The sequence below is a fragment of the Camelus bactrianus genome, chromosome 35 (assembly GCF_048773025.1).
Source record: "Camelus bactrianus isolate YW-2024 breed Bactrian camel chromosome 35, ASM4877302v1, whole genome shotgun sequence".
NCBI lineage: Eukaryota > Metazoa > Chordata > Mammalia > Artiodactyla > Camelidae > Camelus > Camelus bactrianus.
Window position 1 is genome coordinate 9,239,105 of NC_133573.1, and position 15,219 is coordinate 9,254,323.

Genomic DNA, 15,219 nt, shown 5'->3' on the forward strand with positions numbered 1-15,219 from the left:
CGCTGCCGCCGCCGCCGCCGCCGCCGCCGCCCTCGACCCGCCCGCCGCGTCCCCGGGACCGCGCTCGCCGCCGCCGCCGCCGCGTCCGGAGCTGCGCCCAGGCCGGCCCGCGGCGAGTGCCCAGGGCGCCGGCAGCCCCGGCCCGCCCTCCCTGTCCTCCCTGCCCCCAGCTCGTTCCCCAACGGAAAGTTCGGCTCCGGCGGCCTCTCGCCCTGCAGCCGGGGATGAGCCAGGGTCGCGGGGCGCGCTGAGCGTTGGCCAGGAGGGGGCAACTTCTCCCGGGGAGGCGCCTCCCGCCCAGCCCCGCCGGCCGCAGCCCCCGGGCGGGCTCCAGTGGTTTTTCCCTTGCCTGTGCCTCCCCCCTGCGGATCCAAGAGACGGACCTTGGTCCCCGCGCTCCCGCTGCCGGGTGACAAGAGCCAGCGCCGCCGCCGCCGCCGCCTCGGCCGCCGCTCCCTCCGTCCCTCCCTCCGACCCTCCACGCCGGCCGCAGCCCCTGCGCTGCCTGCTCGCGGCACCATGGAGTTCTCGGAGAGGAAGAGGAGCAGGAAATCCCAGAGCTTCAAACTGGTGAGCCGAGGTAAGCGGCGGCCGGGCCGGGCCGGGCCGGGCCGGGCCGGGCGGGGGGCGTGCGGACGGCGGAGGGAGGACTTGGCGTCGCGTAAACAGACCCCGGCCCCTCGCCCCTCGCCCCGGCCGCGCGGCCAACTCCCGGGGTCCCCCCGGGCCCCCTCCCGAGGGGGCTGCGGCCGCGCACGCAGGGCGGCGGGGAAAGTTGTGCGGGGGGGAGGCAGGATGTTGTTCCGCGTAAACAAGTCGGAGGGCACATCAGGAAATTAACAAACAATGACACTTGGGGAGCGGAGAGCCTTCTTGGGTATTCCACTCCTGTGGCTCGGCTGCGGCGGCGGCGGCGGCGGCGGCGGGGGGGGGGGGGGACCTTTCCATTAGGCCGTGCGGACACCACGCCGGACCAATGGTTGTGGTGGTTGGGGTTCTTTTTTTTTTTTCTTCCCCTAAAGAGAAGGGGGAAAAGGTGGTGGTGGCTCTTGTAAGATCGAGAAAGAAGCTCATTAGGTGTGCAAGCCCAGATAAGAATTGTTGACATTCAGCGTCTTTTCTGGATACGTTATTTGAACTGGAAAGGTATTTTAGAATAGATCACTTATCAGCCAGATAAGTATCGTTAAAAAAAAAAAATCCAGCCAGTCCCTGACTATTTAACAGGTGCACACCGCAGTCTCTGGGTTTGGGTTTGTTGTACCAGGGGAGGGGAAAGTTGAATAGTCCTGTCTGTGTTCAGTGCCTTGTTAGAGTCTGTATTTTTCCTGAGCTGACTTTTGAAAAACGATAAGAACTTAAGGGCAGACGTAAAAAAATATGTCCATCAAAACGCATTGTGCATTAATAGTCACCTTAAATTAGAAGCTGGTAACTTTTTCTCATCCTGATGTCACAAGTCCTTACACTGAGTTGAGAACGATCCTGTTTAAATATCTTCTCTGAATCAGCATGCAGTCAAAACCGAACCACAGAACCTGTCCACTCTGTTGTTTTATCTAGCATTGGCATCAGAGGAGAGAGCGAGGCGATTGTTTTAACAACCTGGAGAAGTCGCATGTAAGCTGATGAAAACTGAAGGGCAGTTTTGAGTAACAGAGCTTTTTCAGCTAAGCTTAGCTAACGATGATGTAGATTCAATCAAGCCTGCTTTCGGTTAGTCTGAAAATGGTTTGGTTATGAACATTTTGAAGTTCTACTCATAACCTGTTTCCTCCAATTTAGTTTGGATACTCTTAAATGAAAAAGGCCTGAAATAGTTTTACGTATTTAAAATGTTTGGCTTTCCCCTCTTCCTGTGTACTTCTCCCCCCCCACCCCAATAGTGTTGATTTCTCAGTCATTTGTACTTCAGAAATCTTTTCATATATGACTGGCCTCTTGATCTATCTGATTCATTCTGGAATGTAGGCTGCTTTCTTATGTCTGACCTCAGGGAACTCACTACTTTATCGTAAAAGTGAGAGTGTTTTGTAGACCTTGCCCTGTGAGGTTGAAGGCCCCAAAAAGGGAATGGCTGTTAAGAAAGAACCTTTAGTTTCTTGCCTAAGTGATCCTACTTTTTTAGAAACAGAGAATTGCCAAAGCGCAGTAGAGAAGCTTGTAAAACACTGTGTTTTAAAGTTTGACTGACATAGCAAGTTTGTCTTTCTCCTTTAAAAAAAAAAACAAAACTATAGGTCTGATTCTTCTCTCTGCAGGTGCGTTCTTAGAACATAAACGATTGCATATTAAAGTGCACTAACTGAATGCAAGACTCACTTGGGTGAAAGATGAGAATCTTGCTTTCTTATCCAGGTTATACTATATTTGAAATAACAAATCGGTATTTTTCATGTGTGCTTGCCTGTAAGCTGCTTGAAGGCTGGGATTTTTTTTTCTGGGTAAACTGAGAGTACCAGGTAGCTAACTCGGAAGCATACCGTTCCTCTACTCATGAATATGGGTTGTGGAGATGAATTGGGTCTCTTCCCCTGGCCTATGATTGGGCAAGGTTTTTTCTTCACCTTATAAACATACTTGTCATTTGGAAGAAAAGAAACCTAGTATGTAATTGGCATCTGTGGGCCAAATTTCCTGTGAAATCTGCGTGAGCGAGCAGGGTGTTTTCTTAAGTCAAAGTCATGATTTCAGGTTTGTGTACTTCTCCAGAGTAAGCAAAGTTTTGGGGATCTGCAGATTCTGCCAGTGATTAGCTGTGTTCTTGAAAATTACATTTACGAATTACAGTCCAGGGTGTACATAATCTGTAATGAGATTCCAGTCCTTCTTGCTTATGCGTAGCTTGCAGGCCATTAGAATTCTAATTTCTGGTTGTTTTCTCACCCCAGATTATCACCACGAAGTATATAAGGTCTCAGAATTCAGCCGCGATGTTAATGGGGAGGCCAAAGAGACGCAACCCATTTTTTTAGGTAGGTTCTTATGTCAATTAATTTCTGAGCAAAACAGCGTGGCCATTTGCAATTAGGCGGAAGGGAAAAAAAAAAAAAGGTTATGCCAGAACGGGAAATGTCTGCCTTGGATTAATGTATAACATTCTTTTCAAGACCTTTTATTTTACGGATTGCCAACATATCCCTTATTAACAAAGCTAAAAGTTGTAATTTCAGACATAAATGTTTATTAGTGTCTACACACAGCGCTAATTATCACTCGCTCCCGGAGCCAGATGCTGACCGTGCAGTTTTGTGGCTCCACGCTCACCCCCATCTCCATTGCATATTCGCTGGCATGCTTCACTGGCAGTAGTTTGTGTAATTGGGGTATTACATCTTTGACATCTGGATAACAGAAATTCAATTTCCAGGAAGCCGCTATTTGTTTGGTTTTGCCTCTGCCTTGGGTGGGATAGAGGATTAATATGCTGTCTTATTATAACGACGTCCCTTCACCTCCGTGGCCTGGTTGCTAATCCTGCCATGACAAAATTAAATTAACTCTCCAACCAAAAAGCAGAAGGAAAATAAAAGGGTGATTGTCCGCCTAACCACCTCTTGATTGGACAAGTTATCAGTGAGCCACTCCTCATTTTCCCGACTTTGTGTTTGTTTCACACCAACATTTGTGGTCAGAGAGGAGCCAGGCTTTGCTCTCCCCTCCTCTTCGCCATTCCCAGCTCACCTCAGGGCCACGCAGAGCAAAGAGCACCTCTGAAACCACCCGACAAGTGCAGCTGCATGATGGATGAGTGGGTCCCTCCAAAACGATGCCTCTCTTTCCAAGTGATGTTTTTGGTACAAATACTGTGCCTGAGCGACCCTGCCTGGGCAGTTTGTTATCTGCAGACCATGAGCCAAAAATTAAACGATCGAGGATTTTGCCCTTAAGAGTGAAGTACCCACGAAGTCGGAGTGGGGGTGGATCACGGCATGTGGCTTCTACCTTGCCCATCCCGAACATCTCCCCAAGCCCCCGCTAGGAGCATGAGAGCTGGGTTCCTCACGACAAGGAAGCAGAAGATGGGAGACGGTCCTGGCAAGAGTGGTTAAAAGTAGGGGCCAGAATGGCCACATCTCTGGGGGAGTTGATTGGTCTTAAGGAAGCAGGACTGGTGCTCAGATCCAGTGTACTGCCAATTAAAACAACGTGGAAACCGCACGGAGGCATGTTCCCTCTCTTTTGCTTTGAAGAAGAGAACTGAGACGTCAAACAGATACTAAATAGGGGTAAAATAGGAGGGAAGTAATAGCTTTTCTTCCCCACCTGGATCTTTCCATCCAGAGACCGTGCCTGAGGCCAGCACTCTCTCAGCACCTGTTTACTATTAAGAGGTCTAAAACCCAAAGGTTAATAGTCAAACGAAACACCATGACCCTGCAGAATACCTTAAACATCCTCAGTTAGAATTCTGTATTTTTCAGCTCCCCAAACTTTCATCAGTTGGAATTCTATATCAAAGCACCCCTCAATTTAACCATTTGAAATGAAGAATTTCCCTGTTAGTAGGACATGTATGTTTATCATAAAGAGGGAGCGTCACGTCCTTGGTTTAGTTCATTTCTGACAGAGCAGGCTTTTCCCCGCTTTCTGCTGTGACTTGGAGGGTGGTGAGGACACTACACAGTTAGTGAATTCTGGGCACAAGAGAGTGAAGGATGCAGAACAGGGAGATTCTAGTGCCTGGGATTCAGTGACAGGTAAACTCTCGAAAGGGCGGGCCTGGCTGCTTTCACATTTCCTAGCTCGAGTCCAGGAAGATAAGAGAACAACAGTAAACGGGCTTGGGATGTTTCTAAGTTGTTGGCCCAAGAGGCCTTAGACATTGAGACAAAAGACTGAACAGCATGAAAGTGTGCCTGGGTTATTTCTCTGTCTTTTACTCATTCTGGGGAAAGTGCAGTATAGTTCCCAAAGAATGCTTCTATTTTGTGATCTTCAGGTCAATTTGAAAAAAGAAAAGGAAAAAAAAAAAGCAGAAGAGCAAATGATTATGCAAACCTGATTTCTAGAGTCCTTGAGGATAGTTCCTGATAGCGTACGAAGTTCAGAAATTCTGTTGCTGATGATGTTATAAGATGGACCTTTCTTTAGTTTATAGTTACTGTTCTCCAAACCCAAGTGTCAATCATGTTTGTTTTGTAAGTGGCCGCAGTCTGTCTGTAATATTACTTACCACGCTGTAGAATTCCATGTGGGGTTTGTGACGTCCAAGGGGGTCTGTTAACAAAACACCAGGACTGTTTTCACCTATAACGCGGTCCTCAAACGTGGCTCTGGGATGCTGTGTGGGATTTGCTCTGTTGAAACGTGTGTTATCTTTGATACTCTCTGCACCTATGAGATCAGAGTTCATGTCTCTGGGAAGGAGAAGGCTCCAGAATTTGGCAGAGGTTCCCACCTCAAATCAGTTTCCCTGGAATATTTTTAGGCTGTTGGTTAACAGCACATCCGACACTCAGTAGTGTGACTGGCTTGGCTGAGCGCTTTGGGCGTTCCTCGCACACTTTGAACTTGATAGTAGGGTCAGAAGAGGTTCCTTTACTCTGTGGACACTGGCTTTGTCAAGCCAGCTGGGATGGGCCACTGTAAAGATTTGAGCCCAATTTTGGAGAAAAACGGCTTAATTCATTTTGCTCAATTCAACAGGTGTTTTTTGTTTTTTGTTTTTGTTTTTGTTTTTTTGAGAAAATACTATGAACTCAGCACTTCTCTGGGATGGGAGTGGGATCAGGAGAAACCAAAGAGATGGATAGGACGGAGACCCTGCTCACAAGGATTAAAATCCTGGTGGGGAGAGAAGACAAATTCAGGACATGATTAAGGAACAAAATTCGGTCATCAGAAGAGCTTTGGTTGTCTGAGCGCTCACTGTGTGCCCGGTGCTGAGCTGAGTCCTTTATGTGAATTCTCTCGTTTACTCCCCAGAGCAAATCTCTGAGAGTCGTTGCCATCCCTGTTTGGTGGATGAGACTTAGAGGTGTGAGTTCGGCCACCACAGGTCACTCAAGTGGCAAGTGCCACACCTGGGACCCCACGCAGGTCTGCCTGAGCTGTCCACACCCCGTGGCATGGTGCAGGCATGACAGACCCCAAACACGAGCCTTCAGGGCAATGAGCAAAAGCAGATCGGAAGGGGAGGATCACACTTAGGGAAAGGTGGAGAGCTCTGAAAAAGCGAGACCTTGAACTCAGGAAGGATCTGGACCAGAGAAGATTCCAGGGAGGAAGGAGGGATGGGTGACGTGAGCCTCAGGAGAGAGCTGAGCATCACCAGGGTGGACTTCGAGTGAGGGCTGCGCTTTATAGTCTAGAAAGTGCTTGCGTACGTGTCTGATGACTTTACAGCGGACCTGTGCGTAGCCAGGGTGGACCTTGTTATTCTCATCACCCAGAGGAGGAAACTGAGCCTCAGAGCTGAGCGACTTGCTTGTAAGGGGCAGAATCTGGAGTAAGCCGACGCCTCCTGTCGAAAGAGCTCTTGCCTCCACCTGGTTGAGCCGGGCCGTCCCAGGCTCATCGGAGGAACCTCAGCCGGCGGCAGCAGGGTATTTTAGAAAGTATTCTAGTGAGGCAGTTAATTTATTATTCCCAGCAATAATACAGACATTTCATAATATCTCTTTTTAGACATGAGATTTTTTAACTTATAGATTTACTATTTTAGTAGATAAGTTTGAAACGTCTATTTTTCAGGTGTTTAGTCTCATTCATTTATTCATTCAGCAAATGCTTATTGAGCTCCAGTTACATGCCGGGTCCTGCTTAGTTGCTCCTTTGTTTCTGTTTTTTTAATTGCCTTTTTATAAACTTTTTTTTATTGATTTATAATCATTTTACAATGTGTCAAATTCCAGTGTACAGGACAATTTTTCAGTTATACATGAACATACATATATTCATTGTCACATTTTTTTCTCCGTGAGCTACCGTAAGATCTTGTATATATTTCCCTGTGGTATCCAGTATAATCTTGTTTATTTATTCTACAATTTTGAAATCCCAGTCTATCCCTTCCCACCCCCCATTTCCCACCCCCCTATTTTTTGTTTTGTTTTGTTTCATTTTGGGGGGGGTAATTAGGTTTATTTATTTATTTTAGAGGCAGTACTGGGGATTGAACCTAGGACCTCATGCATGGTAAGCATGTGCTCTACCACTTGAGCTACACCCTCCCCCCAGTTACTCATTTGAATATTCAGGCCTGTTACACAACTTTCCAAAGACAAAGCACAGGGTGCAGTTGCCACACCAGGTGAGCAGGGTTGAGATCTCTGATTTTTTAAATCTCTTTTTTTAGTGGCTTTCTTGATGACAGCTTCCTGCACCAGGGTCCCCAGAATCTCTTCAGAGGTGACACTCGAAGAATTCGTACCCACTTTTCCAGGTTAGGGAGTTAGCCTGTGACCACAGTGTCCTTCTACCTGAGAAGTGGACAGGCTCTTCACCCAGAGTCCCAGGGCCTGGAGACTTTCAAGGGGGAGAGGGAGCTGGGCCCTTCTGCTTCACCACCACAGAACTCCGTGGCTGGAGTTCCAAGAGTGAGAACCTACCTCAAGTAGAATGAAGGTCCAAGGAGCGCCAGAGAGGAAAAATAAGAACCTCCAAAAGCAGTATCATTTGGAAACAAGAGTGTTTCACCTCTGTCTCACCTCCCTGAAGCTTCCCCCTCAGAGCCATGGCCCCACCATGTCCCCGTGTCCCTGACCTTTTTCATGTCATTTCTCCCTTTTTGATGGTGGAGTGGAGGGGACAGAACGCTGTCTCCTGGAGTTAGGAATGCGGCCACCCATCGCATTTGCTGGGTGCCGGCACCATGCTGAGAACTCTGTGTGTCACCCCACTAATTGTCCCAGGAAAGGCATTATTATTCCCACTTTACAGATGCGGAATTTGAGGAGTTCACGAAGTAGCTCAGTGACACAACCAGGATGCAAACCAGGGTCTGTCTCCAAAACCACGCCCTTAGCCGCCTAAAAGGTTCATTCAAACGGACTCCCAGGTGGACCCCGATATGCACAAAGGTGAAAGGGGAGCGGGGCCGCTGGAAGCAGGTAAAGGAGGCCAGAGCTCCCGCGCGTGTACCATCTCCCCCCGCCTCTGCAGGCCTCTGCAGAAATGTCAGGGCGCCCACGTCCCAGGGTGCCCAAGCCTCTGGTCAGGGTGGTTTCTGTGTTCCTGCAGCACTAAAGGGGTACCTGGTTCTACTGTGGGTCCAAAAGTGGCTTCAGAAACGAGCGTAGGCAGATTTGAGGAGACGTAAGCGCAGATGGCTTCTTGGACTGTAAGGGCGCGTAAATACGTGCTCTTCTGGAGCTGTGGCGGTGGGCCTGGTCATGCTTAGAGACGACCGACTTTGTTGCCCAGTGTGGGAGCTTTTGCTGTTGGGCCTGCCTCGTGCTTTCATGCATCATCACGAGTTAGTATCACAACTGCACCGTGAGGTAGGTGTCACGTCCCTTCTACAAAAGGGAAGCTGAGCTCAGAGATGACAGTGACTGGCCCAAGGTTACACAGGAATTAGCCGTTGACCACGCTTGCCGATTGGGTCCCAGCTGGGGACTCTTTCCATGACGTCACAGCTGCCTGTCCTGCCTCTCCCATCCCGCCCACACGGGCTGATCCTAGTATGCCTAGCATCCCCTGCCCTGCTCAGAGGCTCAGCTGCCTCCTCAAGGATCCTAGGATCGAGTTGAAATCCCTTAACTGAGTCTTAAGTATCCACAGTCTGACCCTAATCTGGGTCTCCATCTTCAACCTTGATGTAACTCACCTCCCTTGAACCAAGTGGCGTCCTCCGCTCCCAGCAAAGTAGGACTTCCAGGCGAGAAAGGGGTAGAAGGAAAGGGGTGGCCGAGAGCTTCGACGTGGGGAAACCCAGCACCCTTTGGGAAGAAAGAACTAAGGTTCCTTTAACATCTACGAAGATTAGCTGAGATTTGAATCTCAGGTTAACAGTTCAGCACCCCTTGAACAAAACTCTTGAGGGTTTTCTTTTAAGAAAAATTTTGTTTTGTTTTTTGGGGGGCAGGTAATGAGGTTTATTTATTTATTATTATTATTTATTTAACGGAGGTACTGGGGGGTCGAACCCATGACTTCATGCATGCTAAGCATGTGCTCTACCACTGAGCTTTACCTTCCCCCCTTTTTTGGAGGGGGTAGGTAATTAGGTTTTTATTTATTTATTTAATTTTTAGAGGAGGTACTGGGGATTGAACCTAGGACCTTGGGCATACTGAGCATGCTCTCTATCACTTGAGCTATCCCCTCCCCCCTTTGACGGTTTTCTTTATCTTACATAATAAAATACTGATGTTGGTCCCAAATCCCTCATCAGGTTCCCCCAGAGTATGGCAGAAGTCCTATATGGTGCAACACTTCTTCAAACTAGAAAACACTGGATTCTTATTTTTATCCTCTTCTCCCTTCTCCTCCGAATTAGAAGTTATTTTTTCTTCAGGACACCTCGGCGCTAAGTAGTAACACCACTCTTCTGTGCACTCACCACGGACTGCCTGTGTGACTCAGTTTTGCACATGCCTTTCCTGTGCTCCATGCCACCCTGAACGCTCCCTGCAGGGAACTGTGGTTTTGTAGTTGCACCATCGTTCGTGTGAATTGGAGGATCACAGAGCAAGCGGGACCTGGATTCTGGTTTGAATCCTTTAGACCAGTTGGCACAGCATTTTGTTCCCACTAGATACCCAAATTACAGGTACTCAAGTCTGCGTTATCTAATTGCGTGAATATACCAGATACTGTCGTGTAGGACTCTGAAGTTCTTTAAAATTTACCACTGTCTTGAGATTTTAGAGACATTTAGTAAGCCAATCGAAAACACGCCTGATTTAACCAAAGAGGCTTTTATATTGTACGCCACTAGCGTAGAAATTGGGGATTTCTGATGTTGATTGGTGAGAGACAACTTGAAACCTATTTTTTCCCCCTCGAATCTTGAAAAGACCAAAAAGGAGAGGAGCTCGCATATGAAAACAACAACGTGTTGAAAACCAAAACTGAAAAATAACGTATGTTCTGCTGGCTCCGTGTTCTGCTGTCATCTTGGCACAACTTTATATAGGGGCTGAAGATAGCCCTGCCCTGTTCATAAACCCATGTTTAGAACCCACTGTTTAGTTCTCAGGCTGCGTATACAGCAAGTTTTTCTACCTGGATTTAAGAAAATCCGTGCATTAGACGGCAGCAGACCTTGGTGAATGTCCTGTTTGGGAGGGATCCTGCCCCCCAACCTTTTCTTTTTCTCATAAAAGCTCAGTGTGGGTCAGCAACTGCTCTGTGAGTGAAATGCATGATAGGTTGTGAGAGTTTGCTTTTCCTGCACCAGTCATGAGCATATTACTAAAAAAAAGAAAGAAAGAAATTAATCTCCACGAGGAACAGAATTTAAGGAGATGTATTAACCAGCTAGCCTCCCTGGTTCCCATGGGAATATGGATTTTTCCTTTTGGAGGAAAGGAATATGGCTGTCCGTAAGGTGAAAGAAAGACTTGGGAACAGTGTGTCTCGCCTCTCAAAGTTAAAAATAGACCCAGGACGTTTGCACAGCAAGTGCGGTGTTCTTAAAAGTAACAGATTGTTGGAGAGACTGCTACCTGGGAAGGAATGTTACAGCAGTAACAGGTTGCCGGCACCTGCAGTGATTTATGCAGAGGGTTGCCCCTCCTGTGGTCTCGGGCTCTCAGGCTGGGACTCAGATGACAGATAAGACGAGGCATGAACTGCCAGCTGCCTGCTTCAGGCTTATTCCTGACACTGCCCTTCCCACCTCCTGGGCTGCAGCCACACCAGACCACTTCCTATTCCTGCAACGGGCCCCACTTCCTCTCTCTAACTCCTTGCCCCCGCCCCCGTGACTGCACTACCTCCTTCTCTGCTTGCAGCCCACACCTGCACCATCTCCCTCCTCTTGGCTTGGCTCCCTCTTGGCCCTAAAGACTCCAAGTTGATGTAACTTCCTCCAGGCAGTCTTCTCTGATTCCCTCTCCCCTCTCCTTGCACAGCATCTCCACCAAAGCAAAGGTACTGCCAGTTTATGTCTGTCTCTGTCCTCCTAACGACCATCTCTGTGTCCCCACCACCCAGCGCCATGCTGGTTATATCACAAACACCAGAGGATGCTTGGTGAGTGAAAGAGGAGCCCGATTTCAAATTAAAAATAAAGTAGTAAGATCAGCCACTTGAAGCTTCACCATTCACCTCTTTTACCTCGAAGCTCCCATCCTGGCTCCATGAAGTGGAAGTCCATTCATCCTTCTTAGTGGCTACCTGGACCTCACATCAGGAATGAAATGCACCAACACTGACAATGGAACGTTTATGCTTCATTATGAATTTTTTTTCTTTCGTATTAGGTTAATGGTGGTCCCCCTTTCAAAGTTTAACTCAGGAATGGGAAGCCATAGTGTGTATCCCAGCCCCCGCCCCCAGGGCCTCGAAGACAGCGCTGCATGATGTAAAGCCGCCCCTGGAATATTGCACTCCTGTGGCCCTGGCATCTGCTCTGTTGGTCTCTGCCTAGAATTACCTCTCCCAGCTGCCTTGTCTCTAAGATCCTCTGTTGACCCCTCGAGTCTCAGCTTGAATTCCTGCAGGGCAAGACTTTGAGCTTCCTGTGTTTTCAGTACACAATACTTGGCACCAAGTAGACTCTCGAGCACTAATTTTGAATAAATGAATGAATGCCACGTTAAGACATGTTAAAATGTAATTTGCCACCAGTTATCAGCTGATCCCAGTGGGACAGTTTGTTAAGCTGAGACGGTTTCCTTGGGCAGGACTGTCCTGTGTGTTGAAGGAGGTCTGGATCTCACCCTCTGACTGTTGGCGACATAAATATACACAAAGGTCAGGAGCGTCTCCCCAGGTATCGTGATAGTCAGAAACGCCCTCGGCACTTGTGAGCTAGAGTGTTGTCCTTAGCAGGGCAGGGGCGTGGGGTCCTTCAGGTTTGAGCAGAGGGAAACTATTGCATTGTTGTAGACTGGGTGCCTTCTCCTCGCTGTTCTCTCTCAGGTGCCCGGGTGAAGGGGTAACATATGACAGAGGCTGTGATGGACCAATTCAGCTGCATCACCATCCAGGGAAGAGATCGAGGGGCACATGCCATTCATGGTCAGGTTACTGTGCCTCCTTTCTGTACAAAGGACAGCTTAGAAAATGCATATTTGATCATATATTTTAAAACCATTAAGAAGTATAGACAGATTTTCTTTCAACATTCCAGACAATCAGTGTCCTTGTAAATAAGAATCCATAAAATTGTTTTCTTCATACTGCATTTTTTTCAAGCATGTACAAATATACTGTGTTATTTGAATTCCATGGGTTTTACAAGGGTTTTTTTTTTCAACTTGGAAATCAGATTTTATATCTGAAAGGTTAATGGAGAAAACTAATTATGCTATCTGGTAACCAAATGTGTGATGAGACATTTGTCTCTGTAATTAACAGCAAGGAACTTTTATAGTTTCATAAAATTGGATGCTGCATAGACTAATGCTGTGAGCATTTGTTTGGACGAGGTGTCCAAAACAGAGATGTTTATGGATGATATAAAGTTGAACTGAAATGTAATGCAGGTGTCTCCCAGAATTTCTCATTGTTGAAATGGAAGTCAGAAGATTAATAACTTGACTTTGTCATGATAAAATAAGTAATGTGTTCTTGGAACAGTGGGACGGTGCATAAGTTACTCAGTAATTCCAAGAATTTATTCTGTTCCAGGAATAATATCCTGAACAATTTATTTTGACAGAAAAAGTTGATGCAACATAATAGCCCTACGAAGTTGCTTGTATGGCTAATGGAATTATATCTCAAATATGACTTTACACCTACACATAAAACGTAAAGAACTCCACAAAAACGCAAGGCGAAGGTGCAACTTAAAAGAAAGCAGCCGAGGCAAAAGTAAAGGTTCTTCTGTTACCATTAACTCACTCTCCCCACACATATATAATTTTTTCAATTACTAGCGTGACTTTAATGGGCACCTTAATAAGCATCGTGTGAAATACGGTGGAGAAGGAGCTGCTGCGGGAGTGTCAGCTCTCACCTCCTCCGAGTCTGCGTCCCCACCTGACTGCCCCCGCGGAGATGCCTGGTCCAGACCCAGCCCATCCTCCTCGGTCTCCGTGGGTCACTTTGGGCAGCTCAGCCTTTGAGAAATAGGGGGAACCCCTCCCTGCCTGTCGTCTCTGATAAACTGGGAAGATGCTGAGGAAGAGATGTGTTCCTCGGGGGGAGCTTTCGCAAGAAGGCGTGATTGAACAGAGGCCCCGGTGCTGCCCCACCCCCCAACCCTCCCCGAAACGAGAACGTTCGTCGCAGATGGTGGTTTACGCCTTGTACATCAGTAGTACATTTGGGTTTTGTTTTCTTTTTTTCCTCCAGCTTTCCTCACTGGTAGCTTCCTGGCATATCTGATCCTAGAATTAGCCCACTCCTTTTGGTATAGGTTTGTATCCATTTGGTAGGGCTTTACTGAGTAGCCATTAGTGCCAGGCTAGGACATGGACCACCCACTAGGTGTGATAGGAGAAATCATGAATTCTGGGAACAGAGAACCAGGGGGGCCTCCCCTGGGGGGTGAAGGGATTTTACCCTTCAGAAGAGGATGTTTAAGTAGAGAAGGACCCAAAAGATAAATGTGGGGCTGGAGTGACGGCCAGAAGAGAGCCCACCTGGAGAAGTGAGGACCTCCCTTAGAGCTGAAGCTGGGGACCCTCTGGCCGTCTAGTACGATCACTAATGGATTCGAATTTAATTGTCCTGATGTGAGGCCTGGGCACTGGTATGTTTTAAAAGTTGTCCAGCTGATTCTCATGTGCAGTCAGAGCTGAGAGCCACCGTCTAGAACAAGAGCCAGGCAGGAGAAGCCGGCCAGGGAGGCCCAGCGCCCAGGGCCCCAGTGCAAGGGCCAGGCTCCACCCGCAGGTGGCCAGCGTCCCACCAAGGCAGGTCACGTAACTAGGTCTGTGTTTCTGAAAGATCAGCCTGGCTACAGGTTGGACTCTGGACCGGAGGTGAGCAGCCCTGAAGGCTTTTGGCTGTAGCCCCGTCAGTGGTGGTGGGAAGCAAGGTGGGGAGAAGGTTGGGGAAGGATTCAGGAGTGAATCCAGAAGTTACGATGAGCCAGGACTTGAGAGGGAGGGGAAGGGAGCTGAGGCCCAGGTTTCCAGCTTGGACAGCTGGGTGGGTGCTGTTTACTAAGGCTTGGGGATAGTTGTCATAAAATACATTTTTGGACGTGATTTTAAGGTTGCTTTTGAGATATCCAAGTGGGGCTGGCCAGTGGGCAGTTGTGGGTCTGGAGCCCCAAAGTGGGATCAGGGCCGGGGGCCCTCACATCAGGGGGTTGCTGGAGCCAGCAGAGAGGCTGGGGGAATCCAGGAAGTGGGTGGAGAGGGAGCAGACCGCCCAGGCCAGGGTCCTAGGAAACGTCAACATTTAAGGCAGTGGCCATGTGACCTGTAAGTGGGTCGTGAAATCAGTTTAGCAGATTGTCACCAACACTAACTACCCCAATAACAACAGTGATGATAATAAAAGAAATAGGATAAAACAGAAAATGATCAGAGTGTCCGGTGTGAGGGAAGGGTGAATTCATGAAACTTTGGTCAGAAAAGTTGGGAAGCTGCTGATTTTTGCTGTGGTTGCCCCATCCCCAGAGATTTCCCACCGGCCTCGCTCAGGGAAGGCTGCACTGCCAGTCTGTGGGGGCATCTGGGCCCCAAATTATCAGGGTTCCTTGAGATCCTTGGAAGAGAAAGGCGCTGTGACTGTGATCTGTTTTTCATCATCATTAATATTGTTAACATTGAAGATGAGATTGTACAACAGCACATGTATTTAACTTGGAATATTTTTTAAAATTTTAAATGGTCAAAGACATATAAAATCGCCAGTCTTAATCTTGGTCGTTCTTAACCGAGCCGTGGTGTAGTTAAGTAAATTAATGTCTCTAGTAGGAGGGGCAGTGTTCACTTCTCGTAGAGTTTTCTATACAGTAGCACAGAGGATCCACATTTCAAAATATATTCAAAAGGGCTGTCTCCTTCCAGACAGTAAATTGTGAATGTTTTATCCCTCATTCAATGGAAGGAAGATTATTTGGAAGCAGCTCTGGGTCTACAGCCGTTTTATATTTTTCCTGTGTGTGCTGTCAGCCTTTGAAGACTTCAGCTGTACGTTTCA

General features: G+C 47.8%; 1 protein-coding gene across 17 annotated transcripts in view; it reads left to right on the forward strand.

The window, feature by feature from the left end:
* The window catches only part of BEND7 (BEN domain containing 7), an 81,273-nt gene that overhangs the window by 1,429 nt on the left and 64,625 nt on the right, over positions 1 to 15,219 (forward strand). For 10 of the 17 annotated variants that reach the window (XR_012504266.1, XR_012504267.1, XM_074358312.1 and 7 more), the window contains exons 1-2: positions 70 to 580; positions 2,892 to 2,975. The exons of 1 other annotated variant lie outside the window; for it this stretch is intronic. Coding sequence is in view for 10 of the 16 variants with exons in the window: in XM_074358312.1 (XP_074214413.1) it covers positions 520 to 580; positions 2,892 to 2,975 (145 nt within the window). In the remaining 6 variants the exon portion in view is untranslated. Of the gene's footprint in view, positions 1 to 69; positions 581 to 2,891; positions 2,976 to 11,763; positions 11,888 to 15,219 lie in introns of those variants that run through there. 6 more of the 17 variants (XM_074358321.1, XM_074358309.1, XM_074358311.1 and 3 more) reach the window with 6 other exon arrangements.